At 50.4% G+C, this 24,399-nt stretch overlaps 1 protein-coding gene across 1 annotated transcript; it reads left to right on the top strand.

Annotated features, from left to right (window-relative positions):
- Positions 1-18,689: 18,689 nt before the first annotated feature.
- On the top strand, positions 18,690-23,744 carry MED9 (mediator complex subunit 9). The gene is made up of 2 exons (NM_001080916.2): positions 18,690-18,948; positions 22,666-23,744. Exons 1-2 carry the CDS (start codon positions 18,728-18,730, stop codon positions 22,880-22,882), a joined length of 438 nt encoding a protein of 145 aa, NP_001074385.1. The 5' UTR covers positions 18,690-18,727; the 3' UTR covers positions 22,883-23,744.
- The last annotated feature ends 655 nt before the right edge of the window (positions 23,745-24,399 follow it).

Raw genomic sequence — 24,399 nt, 5'->3', positions numbered from 1 at the left:
AGGGGACAGACGGCCGCACACAGTGGGGGTCAAGTTAAAATGTGTCCAAGGTTTTTTTAATTGTTTCCCTCTCATGCTTGTGTGAGTGACTTCAAGCTCAAAAACACACGGGCACAGTTCTGAGGTGTCTCGGTGTCTGGTCAGTCCAGGGGGGACACGTCTGCACTGGCTATGGGGCTGCCATTTGCTGAATGAGGGGAGGGTGGTTTCATCACTGAGCCCTGTTCAGCCCACCCTTGTCCTGGCTCCCCCTGGGCCCAGGGGGTGGACGGAAGCAGGAGCCTCCTTCCCGGGACCCCTGCACCGCTGGCCCCCATGCCGCCCTCCAGGAAGGACACATGCGCTGGCTGCAGGCGAGGTGCTCACCTCACACAGCGGAGGAAGCACGTGGTTTTCTGGAGCCACATCCGATCTCCAGCCTCTTCCTGTCCTCCTTGCTGTCCCTGTGTCTGTCACCTTGCTGCACCCAGGCTGGCGGAAAGGAGGGGCACCCTGTGGGCCCCACAGGTGGGCGAGGGGGCAGTGGGCAGGCTGGGTCTGGCCTGAGTGGAGGACTGTGGACTCGTCAGAGGGCAGGAAAGGGGGATGAGTGGGAAGAGCACAGATTTTCCGGGGGAGTTGTGGGCTCCGCTGGAATTCCTGACGGTGGCACCATAGTCTTGCTCCTGGGCCTGGAGTGGGGGCTTCTGGACCAGGTTCTTGGAAGGTGACAGAGGCTGCTGGCATGCACCGTCCTGGATGAGCGCTAGGTGGGTGGTAGGGGTGGGGGGACCTGGTGTTTCTCATACTCACCAGAGGCTTGCTTCTTATTGTGGATCTTGGACCGGCAGAGACCTGGGAGCTCCTTAGAAGCGTAGACGGGTCAGGCCCTATACCAGGCCCACTAGTTGGAATCTGCATTTTACTTAACTTTAAATGACCACTCCCCCATCCCCGACTGTCCATGGGAAAGGAGAAGCAGGGATTGAGAATCAGGGCCCCTGCTCAGCCAAGGCCCTTTGGAGCTGATGTTTTTACCCAAATCTGGAATCCAGGGCTGGCTCAAGGCATGCTTTTGGTGTCAGAACCCTGAACCAGTGCGGGCTCCACGTAGAAACACACTTTGAACAAACGTGGCAGCGGTCCCCAAGGTGTGTCTCATCACCGAGCCTGGGATGGCGACTTTACTTGGACACAAGGTTTTTGCAGATGACAAGCGATCTCAAGGTGTGAGCCCATGGGTTCCCCGGGTGGCTCCTAAATGCACTGATGTGCACAGGTCAGAGACAGCAGAGGCACGGACGCACACACCAGGCCGAGGGCAGCGGCCACGGCTGCCAGGGGCTCTCAGAGGGCACGCTGCCCCGGGACCACCTTGAGTTCAGACGGGGAATGAATCTGGGTCCTTGGAAGCCCGCAGTTTGTAGTCATTTGTTGTGGCAGCTGCAGGAAGCTGTGGCCACTCACGCCTTCCCAGACAGGGAAGGAAAAACAGCCAAGAGTGACCCAAGAAGCAGTAACCTGGCTGGTTCCCAGTTCCAGTGACCTCAGCTCTGTTCCTCCTCATTTCCTTGTTTCCTTTTAAAAAAATTTTTTTAATATTTATTTTTTATTTATTTATCCAGCTGTACCTGGTCTTAGTTGTGGCATGTGGGATCTAGTTCCCTGACCAGGGAGAGAATCCAGGCTCCCTGAATTGAGAGCACAGAGTCCCAGCCACTGGCAGTCCCCTCCTTGTTTCTTTTTAATGCTCCCTGAAGCCAAAATACAGCCCAGACCGCAGGCACTGGTCCTGCGTGGTCGGCTGGTCACCAGCCCGTCGGAACCAGCCGGGCGTTCAAACGCACTGTGTGGCTTGTTCTTCTCTATCTTGTTTGGAGATTGTTTACGGCAATCATGATGCAGTGGACTGAGTCAGATTTTACCTGCTCGCATGCCCCTCAAAAGCGGACTTTTTAAACAAGGCCTTTGGCCGAGTCTGCTCAGCCTTGAGGACTGTATTTCAGTTGTTCTAAAGCCGGGGTGGCAGCCCTGAAGAAACTGAAAGAAACAGGCAGCCCTGCAGAAACTCTGCAGGCTCTGAGGCTGTTAGAGCATTTCAACACTTCCCCTCTAAAAAGTTTCCAGGATTCAAATACAAAGATTCAGGGCAGTAGTTTTCAACCTCGACTCACCTTGGAGACACTTGGGAAGCTTAAAAAATAACAGCAGCAGTGTTTGGGCCTCCCACCAGATCAGATGCTCTAGAGGGACCTGAGCAACCACCTGCCTGGTGGAGAAGAGCCACCTCGAGGGGCTCCACGGAAGTCTCCTGTGTCGACATCCTTTCCATGTGTATTTGTTTCACGTACTTGTTTGGCTGCACCGGGTCTTAGTTGCAGCATTCAGGATCAAGTGCCCCAGCCAGGTGTTGAATCTGGGTCCCTGCATTGGGAGCATGGAGTCTTAGCCACTTGGACCACGAGAGACATCCCACAGTATCCTCTTTGGAAATGCCTTTCTGCTTAAATTAGCAGCTAATCAACTCTCTGTTGCCCACAGTAAGCACCTGGATTGATGTAGGGTATAGACCATGGTAACCCCCACTTCATAGAGTTGGAACCTGAGGCTCAGAGAGGTGTGGCCCCTTGCCCAAGGTCATACCTCTTGGTAAAGCCTTTGGCAGTGAACAATCGCTCCCCTGATGATGCTGGAGTGGCTGGGGAGGGAAGGGGTTCGTGGTGTCAGCTGGTGCCCAGAACCCCTCACACAAGAGGTGGGCTCTGCCGACCAGTGGAGAGGGGATGACCTGACCTCAAAAGGACTCCTGGGCACGGGAGACTTCCCAAGTACAGGGGTGTGTGTCCAGAGTGCGCCTCTGCCCTGCTCAGTGTCGAGGAGCCCTGGGTCCGGGCTGGCCCCCCTTTGGCCACTGCAGGCAGTAGGACGGCACATGTCAGCACTATTCACGTGGGTGGTCCCCACCCCCAGGTTGAGTTTTGGTTTTTAGTTTTGGCTTTTGGGGCTTTTGGGGGGCTTTGGGGGCATGTTACAGCCACATCTGTATTTGTATCAGGCAGAAGGGGGGCCTGGAAGGTGGTGCTCACTGCCAAGCAACCTGAGCCGCCCCATGACTCATCAGAGTGGAGGCCACTTCCCCGCAGGTGAGGAGTGGGCAGAGGTTGCCCTAGGGATGGTCCCCAAGCCTCCCATTGCAGCCCTCTGCACTCGGCGTCTAAAGTAGGCTCACTCCTCCAGAAATCAGGGGTTGGGGCCCCAGAGGTGAGAGGTCACAGGATGCTGCCCCTGGGGGTGCAATCTGGACCTCTCTTGTGTCCCTCCTGGGAGGCTGCATGGCCTTGGTGCTTACATGGGCTGTAGTTATAGTACAGTCTCTGACCAGCAGCGGTGTCTGAGGGTTTGTACAAATGAACATCTCTGCGTTCCCACTGAATCAGAAGTTCTGCCCGTGGGGCTCAGTGCTCCGTGCTTTAATGACCTCCGGGTAACTCTGCACCTCAGGCCACTGGCTCGTGCAGCCCTGTGAAGTGGGTACTACAGTGTATTCTGCTTTATTGCCAAGGTAAAGGAACCTCAGAAGGCTTGAGCCAGTTGCTCAAAATTACACATTTATTAAGAGGGAATGAATTAGTAAAGGTGACTAAAGTAGTTCAGATTAAGTTCAGCTGTGAAGAACAGAAATAAAACCCCAAAGACTCATAGTTTATCAAACTAGTTTATTTTTTTCTTCATGGTCCAAACCACATGCTGGAGCTCCAGCCACAATCCAGGAAGCCAAAAGGAGGACAGGGAGGAAGGTCATGCCCTTTGCCTTTGCGTATGACTTCAGCTTACATCCCATTAGCCGCAAATTAGTCAGTTGCTTCACCAGCAGAAAGAGAGGCCCTGGGAAATGAAGTCTGTGTTTCAAGTTACCACGCACACAGGGAAGCCTGGGGTTCTATTGCTGTGGGAGAACATAGATGTTGGGGACAACCCAAGGGTACAGCTATTTGAAATCAAAGCTGATAGTTTCACCATCTGATGCTACTTTGCTACATGATGCCTCTCTCCTCCCCTTTTGGAAATTATGCAAAGACCAAGACTTCTTGAGTATCTTCCTGCTGCTTGCTGTACCCCTTGCACCTAGAACAATGCATGGCTAGAAGCAGATTTGTCACCAAGTGTAGATTTTTTCAGGGGGTCGCCATGTGGCATGTGAGATCTATTTCCCTGACTAGGAATCAAACCTGGGCCCCTTTCAATGGGAGCGTGGAGTCTTAGCCACTAGACCACCAGGGAAGTTCCCTGAATGTAAATTTTTACGAAGATTAAATTAAAGATCATGTATCTAGAAGATCTGTCTGCCTAGAGGTCCAGTACTCTTGCCTGGAAAATCCCATGGGTGGAGGAACCTGGTAGGCTGCGGTCCATGGGGTCGCGAAGAGTCGCACATGACTGAGCGACTTCACTTTCACTTTTTACTTTCCTGCATTGGAGAAGGAAATGGCAACCCACTCCAGTGTTCTTGCCTGGAGAATCCCAGGGACGGGGGAGCCTGGTGGGCTGCCATCTATGGGGTCACACAGAGTCGGACACGACTGAAGTGACTTAGCTTAGCTTAGCTTAGAGGTCTAGAATGTGGCTACTTGTTTAGCACCGAGCATCCTAGTTAAGCCCAGAGGCCTTGCCAAGTGTTATCTCAGACTCGAGTTCTGGCTGTGACCCTTCCCTCCATGCAAGGACTTGCAGCATCAGGGTTCCTGACCCAGATGTCAGTACTGTAGATCAGGCCTGGAGAACCCTCCAGCCACAGCCCGGGGCAGGGGGTGAGAACTAGATAGGTGGAGACCCGTTCACGCCTGAAACCCTGGGAACGAAGCCTGTGGTGGGGGTGCGTCCCTGTGGTGGGGAGGCGTGTCACCTGTCCCCTTTCCCATTTGGGTTTCCTTTGCAGGCGCAGGTTCCAGAGACCCCGGCAACCCTCCTTCGGCCTATGGGGTGCCCCATGTTTCCTGTGGGGTTGTTCCTGGTCCTGTGCTGCTAACTGGGTCAGAATGGGGGGCCGAGGGCCGTCTGCATGGCCGCCTTCCCCATCCCACTCATACAGCCTCAGAAACCCAGTTTCTCCTGAATCCCGACCCGGGGGCCAGGCAGACGGGCCTCATTCAAACGCGAGCTGAGAGCAGAGGGCAGGCAATGCTGTGCTGTTCCATTGTGACTGCCCCAATTACAGAAAAACACTAATTTCATGGGGTTTTTCAGAGCAAAGCAAATCTTTAGAAGGAATTGTCCTCATTTTTTCTCCACAGACAGGAAGCCTACAAGGGCTCATTTTATTTATTAGTCATGTAGATTCAGGTCAATTCCCGAATCTCCTTTGACCAGCTGCCTCCTCCCACGGGTGCTGTGGGAGAGACAAAGGCGAGGTGTTTGTGGGGTGTCTGGGAGGTCCTCTGTGAGCAGAAAGTGACCCAGCACCAAAGGGTCCCTGTGTGGCCTGCACTCACTCCCCAGAGAGCCACTGCTGCACACCCGAGCCCGGTGGAAGTGGGGAAGACAGGCTCCAGGAGCCAGAACCCCATCTTTGCTCAGTGTCCTCCCCGCATCTGCCGCAGTGTGGGGCACTTAGTGCAGATAGGGATATGCTGGGGAGTTTGGGAGAAAGTGACTGCCTATCATGTTGAACCATGAGTTCAGCATCACTGAAATACCTGGAGCAGGCGTTGTGGAGGAACCCCTGGAGCCCCTAGAGGGCCAGGGACCTACGGCAGGAGGTGCCAGAGCTCAGGAAGCTCACAGGCCAGCAGGAGGAGTGGCCAGTTTGCAGCACCCTCACAGTGGCCCTGACCTGAGGGGTCCAGCTGGAGTCACTGGTGTTAGAAACACAGGGGTGTGTCCAAGGGGTGAGCGTAGGTGGGCTGCCTGGAGGCACAGCTCCGCCCAGCTTTCCACCTCTGTCAGGTCCCCTCCTGGGCCTTTAGCGGGGGCCCCTGTCCTAGCAGGGCCTCCACCTGGGCCTCAAGATGGACTGGGCCTGCCTCCCTGGCCAACTCCGAGCTCTCCTGGGTGCAGCTTGGGCGGTGGCTTGACTGCCAGGACTGTGCCTTCGTTTCAGGAGCCTTAAAACACTCCTGACATTTTCCCAGAGATTTTCTCTATCTCACTCTCAATAATGTCATTCTCATGACAGCCCTGCATGAAACTGGCTCCCAGGTGTCACCTAGCTCAGGAAGCCTTGGGTATTTGTCTCAGGGAAGCTCTGAAGAGCAAATGGGAAAACTGCCCAGCTGAAGCCAACAGGTGCCTATTAAATCTATTTACATTGAGACCTTTTTTCCCCCAAACCTCCTTTATTAGAAAAAAATATTTGGATTTAGAGAAGGAAGACAATGTCTTGCACGAGGGGTGCCAACTGCACTTTGTCTACAATGTTCTGCTCATTCCTGGCAGGCAGACTCCAGCTCGGTCTGAGGAGGGTCCAAAGAGGAATTGGGATGCTTTGGGGAAGCTCCCTCCAGAGACGTCCCTGGTGGCCCAGTGAGACTGTGCTTCCAGTGCAGGGGGTGTGGGTTCCATCCCTGGTCAGGGAACTAAGATTTCACATTAAGGCATGGCAAAAAAAAAAATTAATAAAACTAATAAAATGAGCAAATGGCTTAAAACTATTAAAAAGACACACACACACACACAAAAACTCTCCAAAAGCAGAAACCGACTCTCTCTCTCTCTCAGGGAACCACCCTGGGCCTGACCCCGTAGGCAGGATGATCCCTGAGGAACAGATGGAGAAGAAGAGGACTTTTTAAATGATAGCAGCAACAACCTCCCCATGAGTGTCCTTGCAAGGCTGGACGTCAGAAGCCAGAGCACATTCCAGCATGGCTGGAAATGGAGAAAGAAGACTGAGGGGCGGTAAGGGCCATCACGGGGCTGTGGCCTGGCCTCTGGCCCTTGGCCCCATCCTCAGGCAAGGTAACAAAACCACCCTAGCTTTGCAGAGACCTCAGGAGAACCAAGGGTAGAAGGCAGATCAGGGCCATCACCCAAGGTTCCAGGAGACACCTTGCTGGTGAGGAAGGAGGATGCGGAAGGTCTGCCGTGTGCCGGGAACCTGTGAAGTGCTTGGCCCTGAAGCAGATGGGGTGGGATCTTCTGGGAGTCAGCCTGCTAGTTCAGTCTGGGGAGTTGGCGCTTTGTCCACAAAGATACAGATAAGGTCAGCTCGCTGGAGGGACACGGGGGCCCATGGGTCACTGTTCTGTACGTCTGTAGCCCAGAGTATAGGTGGCCAGGCCCAACCAGGACATCGCAGGTAAGTTTAACATCTGTAAGGCCACAAGCCATCCCAGAAAGCAGGTCTGGCTGTCACTGTGTAGCCTGAGTGAGCCACAAAAGCTAACCTCGGGCTGGAAGAGGGGAGCCCAGGGCCCTGCTGACATGTGGTCCTGCTGCTGATACCTTGGGGTGATTCTATGGATAATAAAAGGTTTCACAGAAGACCTCCAGGAACAGGCCTTAGAGACCGATTAGAAATAGGCCCCCAGGTGTTAATAGCAGTCGCCATCCTTGCTATAAAGAGAGTGCCTGGACAATAAGCTTTTGATTGCCAATTCAGAGACATCCATCTCGAATAAACATACTGCCAGCTGTGTGACACAGTTACCAGTTACACAGCAGATGAAGAGCCAGGCCACCTCACCATCAAGTTCTCCAGTCAGAAAGCCCTGGGTGACCCAGATAACTGCCTGTTTGAGGGACCCCGTTTTTCCTTTCCGACACACCAACTCTTGTTCTTATGCTTTAAATTCATCAACAAAGAGTAAACCTACAAAATTCTAGGTACCCCACTCTCCACCCCAGTAAAGGCAGAACCCCAGATCTGTACCCACCCCCTCCTATCTTTCTGGGTGGCCCTGGGTGTGCCATGTACCTTCCAGGACTTGTTAGTAATAAATCTTGTTTTTCCAAAGTTCCTTGATGGTTATTGCTGAGGTGTGTCTTGTACTCATTATAAGAACCACTTGCCAGAGGAGTGGTGAGACTGGAGCCCCCAGGGCCTTCAGGTAGGGAGGGAATGCAGCATCAGGGTCTTTTCCAATAAGTCGGCTCTCACATCAGGTGGCCAAACTATTGGGACTTCAGCTTCAGCATCAGCCCTTCAGTGAATATTTAGGACTGATTTCCTTTACAATTGACTGGTTTGATCTCCTTGCAGTACAAGGTACTCTCAAGAGTCTTCTCCAGCACCACAGTTTCAAAGCATCAATTCTTCAGTGCTCAGCTATCTTTATGGTCCAACTCTCACATCCATACATGAAAGTGAAAGTGAAGTCGCTGAGTTGTGTCTGACTCTTTGCGACCCCATGGTCTGTAGCCTACCAGGCTCCTCAGTCCATGGGATTTTCCAGGCATGAATACTGGAGTGGGTTGCCGTTTCCTTCTCCATACATGACTACTGGAAAAACCATAGCTTTGACTATACAGACTTTTGTTGGCTGAGTAATATCAACTGCTTTTTAATACAGCAATGTATACAATGTAATACAATGTCTCTGCTTTTTAATATCAGAGAAGGCACTGGACCCACTCCAGTACTCTTGCCTGGAAAATCCCATGGACGGAGGAGCCTGGTAGGCTGCAGTCCATGGGGTCGAGAAGAGTCGGACACTGAGCAACTTCACTTGCACTTCTCACTTTCATGCATTGGGGAAGGAAATGGCAACCCACTCCAGTGTTCTTGCCTGGAGAATCCCAGGGACGGGGGAGCCTGGTGGGCTGCCATTTATGGGGTCGCACAGAGTCAGACACAACTGACACGACTTAGCAGCAGCAGCTTTTTAATGTGCTGTCTAGGTTTGTCATAACTTTCCTTCCAAGGAGTTAGCCTCTCTTAATTTCATTGCTGCAGTCATCGTCTGCAGTGATTTTGGAGTCCAAGAAAATAGTCTGTTATGGTTTCCACTTTTTCCTCTTCTATTTGCCATGAAGTGATGGGACCAGATGCCATGACCTTAGTTCTTTTAATGCTGAGTTTCTAGGTTTTTTTTTCCCTAGATTTTTTTTAAAATAGTAGCTATCCTAGTGGGTGTTTTGATTTGATTTCTCTAATAATTATTGATGTTGAGCATCTTTTCATGTGCTTGTTGGTCATTTCTATATCATCACTGTACAAATGTCTATTCAAGCCCTTTGCCCATTTTTTAATCAGGTTATTTAATTTATTTTTGTTGTTGTTGTTGAGTTTATTGCTATGTCTCAGCACCTGGACACACGGGAACAGGTTGTCACTTCACAGTGAACCATGTGCAAGTCAGCTCGCTGCTCACACGAACTCTGTCTGCCTGCTGGACCACATTCTCACATTTCAAAACTTAGTTTTATCTGGTAACCCTGGTAACTGACCTCTTGATGGCCTATTTGGGAATCCCAATGTCCTGTTCTCTAATACCCAAATGAAAACAAAACAGATCAACTCTGTCCTTGACCGTAATTTCTAATCTTTTCTTTCTGATGTGGGTGTGTGTTTAGATGATAAACTCACCTGGTAGAGCTGAGTTACGTTTCTGTTTTGTAAAACAAACGAAGGTGTGACACGATGTCCTTCAAAGCCCTTCTGGGTCTCACTTAGCCCGTGGAGGGAGGCTGTGTGTTGCTGCTTAAAAGCTGGGGCTTCACAGGGGTGCCCTTTGGGGTGAACAGAGCAGGTGTAGCTCTAGCCAGGCAGGGGACAGAGGGCCTGTGTCCCTCTCCAGTGATTTTTTTTTAAGGCAACACTGTTTTGTCTCCTGGTTGTTGAGACCTTGATGAACCATGTGTGGAGGGAAGAGCGTTAAAGCAAGGACATGTCTACTCAGGACTCAGTTGAAACAGCCATCGTCAGGCAGAGGCCACAGACCAGACCAGCACAGAGTACACTTGCTGGGCACCTGCTCCCAGCTGTGAGCAGCATGGCTCTGATGGAGAGCCATAGGTGAGTGTACAGATACATGTCACGTTTAAGATCCAGTGCCTAGGCCCTTTGGCAGAAAGAGATGACAGGAAACTGATAAAAACCAATTTTCCTTTTAAAAATGTTTAAGAGACTGAAATTAGAATCCAAGATAACTTAAAAAAAAAAAAATTGGAATCTCAGAGGAAGTGAAAATTGCTTCGTTTCAATAAAAAGGGTCCCCAGAGCTTCCCTGCCATCACTGTGATTCCCCAAACTCTGCAAGGCTTCTCAGGGAGCCCAGTTCCTCATAGAATCTTGGCTATGATTGCCCCTTTTAAGGAATTTGTATTTTTTTCTCCATGGTTTAGTTTACGTTTTTTTTTTTTTTTGCATGTATCCTTTTATTGAAGACCAAATTGTAGGTAAATATTAGCTTCTATGGGAAGCCATTCATGGCAAATTGTTGAGGAAAAAAACAGATTACAAAACAACATGATGTCAAATTTGCTTTTAAAAAAATGTATATATTTAAAATGTAGGCGAAGACAGACAACAGAATGCTAAGCATGGATATTTAGGTATTGGAAGACTGCATTTTTCTTCTTCTGTGTGCTTTTTTGCACGTCCCCAAAATTCTTTCATCGAATATTTTTTGTTACCGGACTTTAAAATAGGGAATATTATTTTTAGAATTAAAAAAAAAATCCTTAAAAGTCGTCTTTTTCCCACCTAATAAGCCTGGAAGTTTGCATGCGCTGCTGTGAAATGAGGCCATCAGAGACCCAAGGAGAGACCCCAACTACTCCCCCGTTCCCCCACCACCACCCAGGAGCAGCGACCACATCTCATTCACCAAGAGCACACCTGGCAGTTTCTGGGAGTGGCTGCTGCACAGGAGCTGGGTATGTGAAGGCTGGCCAGCCACGCCACCCCTCTCCCATCTTCCCACCAAGGCCACCTGAAGAGAGCTTGCCATTCCCGTCTCCCTGCCCCCCGAGCTGGTGGGGCCCACGCTGTTCAGACCAGACGCAGTGGCATCTGCCCCTGGTACGTGGGGATGGAGGGTCAGCAAGTATCGTCTCTGGGGAAATCAATTATGGGCCAATGCCAGACATCCCTGTGCCTTGGGTCACGCTCTGTCCCTCACCCCCACCCCCAATACACAAATCACTTCCTGAGTCACACCCAGTGCTCTCAGCCTCCCCTCCTTGCTCTTGGCCAGGCTCCATCAGTGCTGACTAACCCCTTACCTCCTGCCCCCAGCGCTGCATCACACGATGATGAGATTGTGAGCCTGGCTGCATATGACGCTGAATCCAGAGCTGAAATGCAGAAAGAGCAGGAAAGAAGACACAGTGACGATTCTGTTAGCTCTGGTGCCGCCTTGCTCTTCCTGCACCGCTGGCTAATTGGACAGCATGTGTGGACAGCTTCCCAGATGAGTAGCCACGGAGCAGGAAGAACAAACAGGGAAATTGTCTTTTAACTCCGTTCCCTGGGCCCAAGCCCCGGGCACTGTGCCTCACCCTGGACGGGGTGGTCTCTCACCACCCCCATGCCTGGGTGGGCAGGGATGGGTACCACTGAGATGCCTGTGTACTGGTGGTGGAATCATTTGCCTGAGGGCATGGAGCTGGTGGCACCTGGCACATATTGGGTGGGAGCCTTTTCTCCAGGCCTGTCCCCAGGGCACATTGTCCCCTAAAGCCTGAGGTCACATGGTGGAGGGGCTCCTGTCACTGCCTCAGGTTAACTCTGAACCTTGGCTATTTCCCCCCAATTCTCACTGCATGAAAACCCAGTTGTCACCCAGGAAACTCGCTGGCATCCACCAGGGTCCACCTGGAGGGCAGCGCTGGCCCCTGGGGGCCCTCCATCCAAGCCTGGTTTTTCTGTAATTTGGCCGCCCAGGACTTTTTAAAAGTGGGCAGGGAGCTCCTGGGACCCCGAGTTAGGGGAAAAGTCTTACACACTGTCTCCTCTCCTTGCATCCACAGTAGCCACTGGTCGGACTATGACAAAAGCCGGCCCTCTGGTCAACTGTCACTGAGGCCACCAGAAAAATCACGACTCAGGTAAGCCAGCGATGCTCCCAGAGGTGTGACACCCACTCCCCATTTGCTCTGGGCCCCTAAGCACTCTCCTCATCACCAGCCCTGAGTTCTTCCAACAACAATGAGCACTTCCTGCGGGTTTCTACCCAGTGAAGATGCTGTGGAGGAAGCACATGGAGACCGGAAACGCCATCGTCCCTGAATATCCCCTCCCGATTTTGATTTTGTCCTTGAGTCAGTGTCGCAGGCTCCTTCCGGTTCCCCCACCAACAGGCGACTCCTTTCACCTCCCCAGGCCCTGCTCCCTAGTCTACAAGATGAGGGTGCCACGGGGACAAGCCGGGGCCCCCAGGCCTATTCTCTACGGCTGGGCCTGGGGTCTCCTTCCTCCCTGTCCGGCAGGTCTTGTACCAGACCAGGGGCCAGGACATGTTGTGTGGATTGGCAGGCGGGTCTTCTGATGACTCTTCAGATCACACCATGTGGCTGAGCCAAAGACTGGTGGGACATGTTCAGCGCTCACAGGGACACCTTTCCAGAGATGTGGTGAGCAGAGATGGACAGAGGCTGCTGGTCCATCTCGACGCCACTTCCAGGGTTCAGCTTGGAGCCTGTCGTCCTTACAGCCTGGGGACATTCTAAATGTCTGCTATTACCGGCACCTCCTCCCACCCCAAGAGGTCAGAAACCCAGACACGGGACCAGGGCCACCTGACCAGCTCACAGGCAGCATGCCTGGTCATCTCCAGCAGCACTGCCAGCTACATAATAATTTTTAACTGTAGTTTTGCAACTGCAGTTAGTAATCAAAAGTCAAAAGTCTTACAGTAAATCCGATAAGAGAAACAAAGTAACTACCAGAAAAGGGAGGAATTCAAGTGAGGAAAAGGGTTAACAGGACCAGCTCAGGCTGAGCCCGTTGAGACAGAAAAGCTTGGCTCACATATCCTCTGAGAGAAAATGTGAGTGAGGAGGTCAGCCATCGTAAGGCATCAGGACATAAACAAACCATTTTAGACCAAACTGTTTCCTGGAAGGGATTGCCTCTCATTTTTATTACATCCAAAGTGGATGGAGGTATGGCAAAAAAAAAAAAAAAAGAAGAAGAAGAAGGAATAAAGACTTAAGGTTTTATGGAGAAAATTCTGAGTATGAAAGAAACTTAGTCGAATTTGTGTGCTGAAATGAGTGCTTCTGAGAAATGAAACACTAAGATAAGTGAGTGGAGAAACTGGTCATCACGGAGGAGCTTAGAATAAGAAGAGGGTGCTTGAAAGGAATAAAAAGAAGATGAAATAATATTTGGAAAGGAGAAAGGCCATCCTCAGGGTGGGTTGAGATAAGGCCTGAGCGGTGAGTCATGGCTGTGATTAGCTGATTCCAGGTATCTGTAGCACTGTGCTGATCTGAACTGTGATCACTGCCTTTTTTTTTTTACTTGCAAACATCAAAGTATCATGTAGTTTTCCAACTCGCCTGAGGCTCCAGTTAATGAAAGAAAAGGATGAATCAGATGTAAGATAGAGGTTTGAAGAAAAAGCCCGATCACTCAATGACAATATCAGTTTAACAATCCCCACGATGTTTGACAGAGGAAAGACTATTTTTGGATTTGACGTAGCAGAGATATATCACGAGCCTATTTACAGCTATTTGTGGTGTAGGTCCGCTGAGAGAATCAGAGAGCTCAGGGTTTTGATGTAGCCTGGTTCTCAAGTGTGTTCAGGAGTAATCATGAGGGGTTTTTGAGACACTTATTAGAACAGTAACTGCTGCTGCTGCTGTTGCTAAGTCACTTCAGTCGTGTCCGACTCTGTGTGACCCCATAGATGGCAGCCCACCAGGCTCTCCCATCCCTGGAATTCTCAAGGAAAGAACACTGGAGTGGGTTGCCATTTCCTTCTCCAATGCATGAAAGTGAAAAGTGAAAGTGAAGTCGCTCTCTTAGGGACTCCATGGACCACAGCCTACCAGGCTCCTCCATCCATGGGATTTTCCAGGCAAGAGTACTGGAGTGGGGTGCCATTGCCTTCTCCGAAAACAGTAGCAGTAGTAGCTAAAGCTTCAGTGGCGGTTCCTACGTGTCAGGGGCCATTTGGGGTCCTCTCCACAGGGTAACTCCTGTAACCCATTCAGGAGTAACCTCCTGGGTAACCTCCCATTAGGAGCCGTTATGATCCCATTTTTCAGGTGAGGAATCTGAGGCATGGGAAGACTTGTCCAAGGTTACACAGCCAGAAAGAGCAGAGCCTGGGTTCCTCGGTACCCACTCCCACACTTGGCACTTGTTCAGTTTTCCTTATAATCTATAAAAGAAATTTGACACCACACAGAAAGGTGCAGGGCCTGTTATACAACTTCACCAGCCCTGTGACCAGGAGGTGCACCCTTCAGTTTTTTAAAAACATTTTGACATGTATGTTTTGTATCTATGGATAATATACATTGTTATTTTTCATGTTGCAAACATATGTATAAGTAGCAATATACTCTATTTGCTTCGTATGACTTGCTAGTTTTTTTCCTCTCACAGTTAGGATTGAGATATGTCCAGATAGATACGGGTCACCCAGGTCCATGGACACTGGCCACACCTGGCTCCTGGGCATGTGAAACATGGCTATTCCAGCATCTCAGCTGGATCTCAGGGCTATGCATATAAAGTACAGAGTAGATTTCAAAGAGTGCTTAGTCTCTCAGTTATGTCCAACTCTTTGTGACTCCATGGACTGCAGCCCACCAGGCTCCTCTGTCCATGGGATTTTTTAGGCAAGAATACTGGAGTGGGTTGCTATTTCCTTCTCCAGGGGATCTTTCCAACTCAGGGATAAAATCTGTGTCTCCTGCATCAGCAGGTGGATTCTTTACCTGCTGAGCCATCGAGGAAGCCCAGATTTCCAATACCTCTTTGATAATTTTTAGTACTGATCACATGTGGAAATGATAATATTTTGGATACATGAGTTAAGTAAAATACATTACCAAAGTCAATTTCACCTGTTTCTTTTGATTCTTTGTGTGTGGCTACCAGAATATTGAAAATGACACAGTGGTTTGCCTTCTGTCTCTGTCGAGGGCGCTCATGCCGCTCACTCCTCTTAAATGCCCTAAGTCTGGGAGAAAGTCTCAATCGTCAGAAGTGATTGTTACTGCTCCCGGGGACTTTTCTAGGTGATATAACAGCAGTCTTCCTGGGAGGTTATGCAGACTCTGAAGCTATGAGCCTCAGATGGGCTGAGCAAGGCCTGGCCTGGCCACCAGCAGCCTACAGGGGCCTGAGAAGCAGGGAGAGCTGCCCAAGGACTCAACGAGCTTTACTCTGGGCATCAATGCCACACGGTTGTTTCTGTGGGGTTTCTGCCTTTTTTTTTTTTCTTACTTTCAACAGGGAAGTTCTGAGCAGACACACACTTGTGTTAATTTCAGCTTTAATGAAGCCAGCATAGGCAGTGTTTCTCTGACATCTGCCTGAAATGTTATGAGGTCAGCTCCACTGTTCGCCACTAATTAACTATTTTTAGGGCAAACTGTCAAGGCACCTACTCCATTCCTGCTTCCTACATTTTCAATTCATTTTCTTTATCCATATCTATTTATACCTGAAGTTTTTTTTTTTTTTTTTTAAAGAGATACCCTCATCATTCTACCAATGATAAAGATGGGGCTGGTAATGAAGTTATAAAAACGCCAGGAGGGAAAGATGACGTGCGATTTCTACAGGGAGATTATTGATGAACACGGAATTCTTTTCCAATTCTGAATAAAAACCTCACATTAACATTTTGAACCACAAAGTCACAGGGCTGGTAGGGACCTGAGGTCTCCTCTGTGTTGGTTAAGACTAGAGTCTTGCTGTCTGACAGCTGCGTGACCTGGGTCAGATTCTTAACCATCTATAATACAGAGACGCTAACATCTACCTTCCAGAGTTTTCTGTGGATTACATGAGACGATTGTGCTCTGTCCCTTGTGCCTGCTTTCAATCCACAGAAGTTGTGGTAATTACTATTATTATCACTACACCACCCTTATGTCCCCAGGCAATTCCAAGGATGTACAGCCTCTTCAAGCCTGTCTGGGTCCTGTCCCAGGAGGACCTTCTTCCTCCTTCTCCACCAGAACCCTGAACTTCCCCCCAGGGGGAGAGGCCCACAGTCAGCAGCCCCCCACCTCCCTGTGCTCACCTGTGGGGTGCAGTTTTTATAAGAAAGCTGTGCTAAGGCTATTACCAAAGTGCCTCTGACACACCGTCCGGCCTCCCCACTTCCTTCCACAGTCTCCTCCCCGGGACTTGCCTCCACAGACTCCTCCAACATGCCTCTGAAATAGCAGCACCGATGCTTCCTTGACACCAGTCACCTTGCTCTTCAGTGTTGCTGCTCATCTTGCCACTGACTGTGGACTCCTCACTTCTCTAAAGCCTATGAGGGGGGCACTTCTCAGCTAGGATGCCAGTCCCCATCACACAGCCCCCACATTGTGGCTCAGGAGGGCTTGTTTTGAGGAACATACCCACAAACCCACCAGGCGTCCCCTACTTTGACTTAAGAGCCCAGGGCTCATGCAAAGGACAACTTCAAAGGTCAGCCATGTGTCTGAAGTTGGAAAGTGGTTTGGGCTCTGCCATGAACCCGAACTAAAGATTTTAGAGGTGAGCACACTGAGATTGGGGGCTTCAGGAGCTAGCCCACAGGTACGGAGAGTACCTGACATTGACTTCTCCCTCGGATACAGTATTTACTCCTGGCACTAATCCCCTTCCACCATCTCAGCTCGGAGGAAGTTGAGACAGCCCCCCCACCCTTCCCCCACAGTTAGCACAGCGTGTGTCACCCAGAAGATGCATATTAACTGTTCAGTTTATTTCTGGGTCCATAGGGTAGGTGCAAGGCCTCGTCCCTGGAGGCTTCTGAGCAGGTGGGAGCCATGGGTCCTTCCCCTCGGATCCTCCACATCCGCAGGCCCAGGGCCTGACACCCGCAGGTGCGGGAGGTGCTGTCCACTCTTCCTGAGGCCTCATTTATCTTCCTGTACAGGTTGCTTTTGGACTGTCTTTGTAACGTAAATAGGAATAAGATGTTATTCCTGAAGTATACCTGCTATTTCTGACTATTGAAAAATTTAGCTGTCTCTCAGTTCAGTTCAGTCGCTCAGTCGTGTCCAACTCTTTGCAACCCCATAAATTGCAGCACGCCAGGCCTCCCTGTCCATCACCATCTCCCAGAGTTCACTCAAACTCACGTCCATCGAGTTGGTGATGCCATCCAGCCATCTAATCTTCTGTTGTCCCCTTTTCCTCCTGCCCCCAATCCCTCCCAGCATCAGAGTCTTTTCCAATGAGTCAACTCTTCACATGAGGTGGCCAAAATACTGGAGTTTCAGCTTTAGCATCATTCCTTCCAAAGAACACCCAGGGCTGATCTTTAGAATGGACTGGTTGGATCTCCTTGCAGCCCAAGGGACTCTCAAGAGTCTTCTCCAACACCACAATTCAAAAGCATCAATTCTTTGGTGGTCAGCTTTCTTCACAGTCCAACTCTCACATCCATACATGACCACTGGAAAAACCATAGCCTTGACTAGATGGACCTTTGTTGGCAAAGTAATGTCTCTGCTTTTCAATATGCTATCTAGGTTGGTCATAACTTTTCTTCCAAGGAATAAGCGTCTTTTAATTTCATGGCTGCAGTCACCATCTGCAGTGATTTTGGAACCCAAAAAAATAAAGTCTGACACTGTTTCCACTGTTTCCCCATCTATTTCCCATGAAGTGATGGGACCAGATGCCATGATCTTCGTTTTCTGAATGTTGAGCTTTAAGCCAACTTTTTCACTCTCCTCTTTCATTTTCATCAAGAGGCTTTTTAGTTCCTCTTCACTTTCTGCCATAAGGGCGGTGTCATCTGCATATCTGAGGTTTTTGATATTTCTCCAGGCAATCTTAATTCCAGCTTGTGCTTCTTCCAGCCCAGCATTTCTCATGATGTACTCTGCTGCTACTGCTGCTGCTGCTAAGTCACTTCAGTCGTGTCCAACTCTATGTGACCCCATAGACGGCAGCCCACCAGGCTCCCCCGTCCCTGGGATTCTTCAGGCAAGAACACTGGAGTGGGTTGCCATTTCCTTCTCCAATGCATGAAAGTGAAAAGTGAAAGTGAAGTCGCTCAGTCGTGTCCGACTCTTAACGACCCCATGGACTGCAGCCCACCAGGCTCCTCCATCCGTGGGATTTTCCAGGCGAGAGTACTAGAGTGGGGTGCCATTGCCTTCTCCGACGTACTCTGCATGTAAGTTAATAAGCAGAGTGACAATATACAGCCTTGACGTACTCCTTTTCCTATTTGGAACCAGTCTGTTGTTCCATGTCCAGTTCTAACTGTTGCTTCCTGACCTGCATATAGGTTTCTCAAGAGGCAGGTCAGGTGGTCTGGTATTCCCATCTCTTTCAGAATTTTCCACAGTTTATTGTGATCCACACAGTCAAAGGCTTTGGCATAGTCAATAAAGCAGAAATAGATGTTTTTCTGGAACTCTCTTGCTTTTTCGATGATCCAGCGGATGTTGGCAATTTGATCTCTGGTTCCTTTGCCTTTTCTAAAACCAGCTTGAACATTTGCGCACCATCAAATCCAGGCCACCCAGGACCAGCCGCCTGTTGCCTAGTAACGATCGCCAGGCCCGGCCCCGCCTCCGCGGCGCACGGTGGGACGTCATAATCAGCGACACTTCCGGCGCGCGAAGCCGCCTGCCCCGGTGATCGGCTGCTGGGGTCCCGGACACGATGGCTTCTGTGGGTGTTGCTGCCGGACGGCAGGCTGAGGACACGCTGCCGCCGCCCGCCGAGCCTCCGCTGCCGGAGATGAAGCCGCTGCCGCAGCCACAGCCGCCGCCGTCTGTTTCTGCGCAGCAGCCGCAGCCCGCGCCGAAGCCTCCATCCCCTGCCGGCGTGAAGGCGGAGGAGAACTGCTCCTTCCTTCCCTTGGTTCACAGCATCATCAAATGGTAAGGGCCCGGGGGAATCAGCCCGCACGCCCCCCGCTGCCCGTCACGTGTCCGAAATCCAGGGGCGCCCCACGGTACCAAAGGGAAGACACACCCGGAGGGGAGCGGCCACGCAGAGGCCACCATGAGCAGTCCCAAGTGTTCAGCAGTCGATCCTGGGAGTTGCCAGGCCCCGTGCTGGCAAGCAGCGTTCTTAAAACGAAGCCAGTGTAGACAGCAAGTGCGCAGACGCTGCGGGCAGACCACTCGGGTGCAGCCTGGTGAGCCTGTTTTCCCACAGATCCGATAGATACGGGTCATCTTCCATGTGTGGCACACTGCTAAGTGCTGTGGCGTGTACACGTGGAGGGGCCGACTTTTCATCCCCACCTTGCTCACCAGTTAGAAGGGGAAACTCATGAGCGGAATAACCCATAATGCAAAGAGATTATAGGGGTGATGTTGGGAACTTTACAGGAGTAGGGCGCTGACCTCCTGCCAGCACTTGGGTGCCCTGTCATGGCGACACAGGGGGTGATTGTCTTCTTTTGGCCAGTCTTCAGATCACCTGAGTTTTCAAACTTATCCTTAGAAGGAAAACACACGGACACACACACAGCCCAAAATCTCCCCAATCCTCACATTTGCCCAAATTATTTTTAACTGTTATTTATGTCCACATGATAGCAAAGTTTAAACCCCTGGGCTTGAACTTTTTATTCAGCCATTAAAAAATAAAAGCAAAGTGGATTACAACAAAGTTACTTTTACAGTAACATTCAAGTGAACATCAACATGCTCTTGGATGTTTTGCTGAAATGGAATCGATACTCACAATACGAAACGTACTGCTGATGGCCTAGCTGGTTTAGAGTTGAGGCGGATTAGATTCACTTGCCCTGGGATGACGTGACGCTTCCACTGCTTTTCAGACGACTGTGAAGACTTTGTTCTCTCAGTAGTCACAGTAGACCTTAAGTTCATCTGGCTTCACTTGGTGTGAACATAGTGTTTATTGGGCAAGGCAGACTGTTCTGTTCCCAGGAGCCTGTAATCAGGTAGCACTTCTAGGCAGAGTGACCAAGCAAACAAACACAGAAGCAGCCCTGGAGTCCCAGGCATTATCCAGGATCAAGCCAAATATGCTTATTCGGGTTTTACAAAAAATACAGAAAAATGAAAACACACAGTGTACACATTCTCAGAGTCTATTTTTGACCCTGATAGAGCAGTTGGGTTGGGCTGGCCTTAAAGACGGAGCTGCATTGTCCACAAGAAAGAACATGGACTTTGAAGTCAGATCTTCTTGAGTTCAGATCTGCATGTTGATACTTGTTTGTGTTGGAATCTTAGTTAAGTGCATAGCCTTTCTAGGCCTTGATTTTCTTATCTCTAATATATGAGTAATAATTGTCGTTGTTTGTTGTTCAGTCGCTCAGTCGTCTGACTCTTTGGAACCCCATGGACTGCAGCACAGCAGACTTCCCGTCCTTCACTATCTCCCAGAGTCTACTCAATCTCATGTCCACTGAATAGGTGTTGCCATCCAAAAATGAACCACAAATGATAGCTCTATAAGGTACCAGCTGAATGACCTTGGTCAGACAGCTTAAAGGCTTGTACTTTGCCAAGATTTGTTTTAGGAAAGAGTCAGCCAGAGTGTCTGGACTGGGGAACACTAGGCACATTGTGGGGGCTGGGGGAGGGGAGCCGTACTGAGAATAGGAGCTTGAGAGCAAGTCCACAGACTGGACATTGAGACCCGGCTCCACCCTTCACCCATACCTCCCCTTTCCTGTCCCCAACTTCTCAACTGGCAGCCAAAGAAAATAGACTCTCTTGGGTGTCTGACCCCAGAGACACTGAAGTGGGGAGTCGAGGAGTCATCTGAAGTTTTTGAGCTAGTGCTTGGGTTTTGTGAAGGTAGATGGGACAGAGGGCTTTAGGAGGAGGAGAGGACTGGGGTCCACAGGAAGCTGGGGAGTAGGAGGGGGATCAGGGATGAACTGCTGAGGGTGGTGGCAGGCAGAGCCGCAGCACTAACTGAGGGGCGGTGGGTGCCCACACACATGGCGCAGGTGTGGGGTGGCCATCCCCATTCGGCCTGCAGGTGATCAGTTACAAACATCCACATACCCATAACAGCCAGCTCATCTAGCTGTCCGAGGTGCATTTCAGGTGAGAAAAGCAAGAATCAGAACCATGTGTGTAGTGTGGTTACGTTTTTGTCAAAACAAATTGAAAAGTGATTCAGTTACACATATGTGGACATTCTTTTTTTAAAAATATTCTTTTCCATTATGGTTTGTCATAGGCTATTAAGTATAGTTCTCTGTGCTATATGGTAGGACCTTATTGTTTAGAAAATTTTTATTTTTTTTGTTTGTTTATACCTTGTCCTTTCAGACTTATGTGTTGTGAATCAGTTTTCTTAAAACTATAATTTCAAAATTGCCTTGGGACTTAAATTTGTAACAACGTGTTAGCACATATGCCATCCAAGTGGAATGATTTCAGAAGTCCAGATGGTGTCTGTCAAGAGTTGTAGATCAGAGCTGAGACATGAAGGAAACAGAATATAAAACGCTTCCTTGAAGCTGGGGTGAGGTGCACCAGAGTTGGTGTGTGTGAATCGAGGGCCTCAGAAGACAACAGGAGATGTCTTTATTTGTTCCCCAGAATAAACTATTGATTCTCCAGATCTTGCTTCCGAGTTCGAGTTATTGATAAACAGTGAGCAGGCCCCAGTGCATCTCATCTGTCAGGAATGAGCTCTAACTAGCGGATCACCGGGAAAGATGGCTCTTCTGTCTGCGTAAGCAGAGAAATGATTACTAATAAACATGAATTAGCACCATCTGGGTTGAAATTGCCCAATAGGGATGAACGTTTATTGAAAGAAATAAATGATCCTTGACAGCTTTCCCCTCTTGTGCCTCAGTGGGTGACTTAAAACAGCCTGTGCATCGGCTTTTAGATTTTAGTCTCAACCACCTGTTTTCAAAGGCTCATCCATCCATTTCCTAACTTTTAAAAAATATACAGGAGCAACTGATGGGCTCTTTCTGTGTTCTCAGGTGAAGGGTTTTGTTCTTGCTTCCTTTAACTTGACAGGGAACATGGGTCTCCGGGAAGCCGACAATAGCTACGAGTGAAGATATGATCCCACCTTTAAAGTGAGCGGGACCAGAAGGCTCAGTTTACCCGAGTTGGTGGGAGAGGTGGGAGAGAGCGAGTATCTGCTGAAAGTTTTCCAGTAGCTGTGACTAATGTAAAATTTATGAATAGCTCTGTGGAAATCAGACTGCATGTTAACAGGTTCAGGGATCAGAACATCAGCTAAAATTAGCTCTTGCTCATTGATCGTCTCCTGAATGGCCTGTAGTGTCTCACGTTAGAAGGAATGTGGTACTTCATTAGGTTTTACTTGCCACTTGTTGCCTGATGTTGGTGATGGTTTTTATTCATTCAGCAGATATGTAGGAACTTATCTGTGTTCACTCTTTCAGCAAATGTTACTTTGGTTGCCGCAGGCTGGGCTGGGGAGGCAGCCCTGGAGGAAGGCTCTGCTTCCCGTGTGCATCTGCTGCGGGGAGGCGGGCAGGGGTGCCTGCCCATCCCCCATTGCACAGATCAATATGCAGGTGACAGGTGACAGGCATTCTAATGCGGGGTTTGGGGGAGTGAGGAGGGAGCTCTCAGGTTGCTGGTGCTAACGCCTGCCCTCTGCCCCCGCAGCATGGACAAGGACAGTCCCGACATCCACCAGGACCTGAACACCCTGAAGGCCAAATTCCAGGAGATGCGCAAGGTGGTTAGCACCATGCCTGGCATCCACCTGAGCCCCGAGCAGCAGCAGCAGCAGCTGCAGCGCCTCCGAGAGCAGGTCCGGACCAAGAACGAACTGCTGCAGAAGTACAAGAGCCTGTGCATGTTTGAGATCCCCAAGGAGTGACGAGCCGACCCCAGGAGGAGTGCTGGGGCACCGGCGTCCTGTCTCCCAGCCCTGTGGAACGACTCTGGTACTGCCTGCCTAGCTGAACTTTACCCCTGACTGCAGAGCCAGTGCCTGAGCTGGTTCCCTGGGCATCCTCGTGTACTGTGCCCCCATCCAGATGCGCAGTAACTGTCTGCTGAAGGAGGAAGGCTTCCTGAGGCTGGGAGGTGGGGCTGCCTCTTGCCTCTGGGGAGGGACACAGCTGGAAGGGAGGCGGCTTCCCTCTGCCCCTCCCCACCCACCCCGGACGGTGGGTGCACCAGGAACCTGGTGTCCAGTGAGCAGCAGTGTGTGTGGACAGTTAGGCCTGCACACGCATGGAGAAGGGCCTTGAGAGAAATGCATGGTTTCAGAGACTGTGGGGTAGCCTTTTGCCCTGGAACAGTTGTTTCTTTCTGTTTGAGGCATGGGTGTTACTGTTCATGGGGTATCAACCAGGAACCCACCAGGCACCCCCCGCCCAGGTTCTCTGCCACCCATGTCCTTGTTTCTTGTAGCTCTTGCTCCTTTATCCCCTGTTACCGTCAGTCAGCTCGTTTAGCCATTTACTGCCCAAGAATGGCCAGACCACCTCAGACCATGTGGTCTCATCAGCTGTGGTCTGATGAGATGAACAGACACCCTCTTCAGCTTTCCCAAGTCCTGTCCCTGGTTCACCGATGACCTCCCCCCTGGCCTCACTGCGTGCACTCGGGGGTCACATGGAAAAGGACAACTGGGCCGTGATTCTGACGGCCCCTTGGGGTGGGGGAAGCTGGCCCTGGCAATCGTGCGGCCCAGTCCTGGTTCATAGATGTTTATAAACACCCTTGTTTCTCCAGACAGAAATTGCGTTTGTGTGACCAGCCTGAGGCGAAAGCTTCTGAAACGTGGGGACAAGTGGCGAGTATCACTCAGATCTAGAGTGGGCTCATCCCTGTGCCAGCCGCATCAGGGATGACGGGCGCCCGCCATTTGGCAGGAATGTAGGATAAGGGTGTTCCAAGCTGGGGTTCTGTCTGAGTCTGCTGGCAGCCACCTGTCACGTGTCCAGGGGAAGGGTGAGGTTTCAGCAGCCTCATCCAGAGGAGCAGGCTCTGAATTTAAGTGGGTGTCACCTGAGGCCAGCTCTGCCGTGGGGCTGTTATAAACTGAGTCAGTTATTTTTTTGAAGTTTCAAGAGTACAGTACTGTGTGGGCCGATTTTAAGGCTCCAACCAAATAACCATGGAATGTGAAGCTCAGAAATACCAGGCGGCTGGAGCTTGCTGCGAGACTGCAGTGGACATGGGCTCCTCGTGGGTCTCCTCTGTGCTCCGGTGTTGTGACCTGTGACGCTTTTCAAGAGTGTGATTAAAAGAACTTGTGCTCTGCTGTCAGGACATCGTGGGTCTGTACTGAGACATTCACATTAGGACATCCCCGTGATAGTTGAGAGGAAAACCTCCCCTTTACGCAGAAGAGACTGAGCAACCGCCCCCAGCCCGAGAACATGG

Source organism: Bos taurus, chromosome 19 (genome assembly GCF_002263795.3).
Source record: "Bos taurus isolate L1 Dominette 01449 registration number 42190680 breed Hereford chromosome 19, ARS-UCD2.0, whole genome shotgun sequence".
NCBI lineage: Eukaryota > Metazoa > Chordata > Mammalia > Artiodactyla > Bovidae > Bos > Bos taurus.
This window is presented reverse-complemented; position numbering and strand designations above follow the sequence as displayed.

Excerpts from the sequence above, each read along its gene's own strand:
- MED9 (NM_001080916.2), top strand. The coding sequence starts at position 18,728 with ATGGCTTCTGTGGGTGTTGCTGCCGGACGGCAGGCTGAGGACACGCTG. Across the intron at positions 18,949-22,665 it reads GTTCACAGCATCATCAAATG|CATGGACAAGGACAGTCCCG; the intron begins GTAAGGGCCCGG and ends CTGCCCCCGCAG.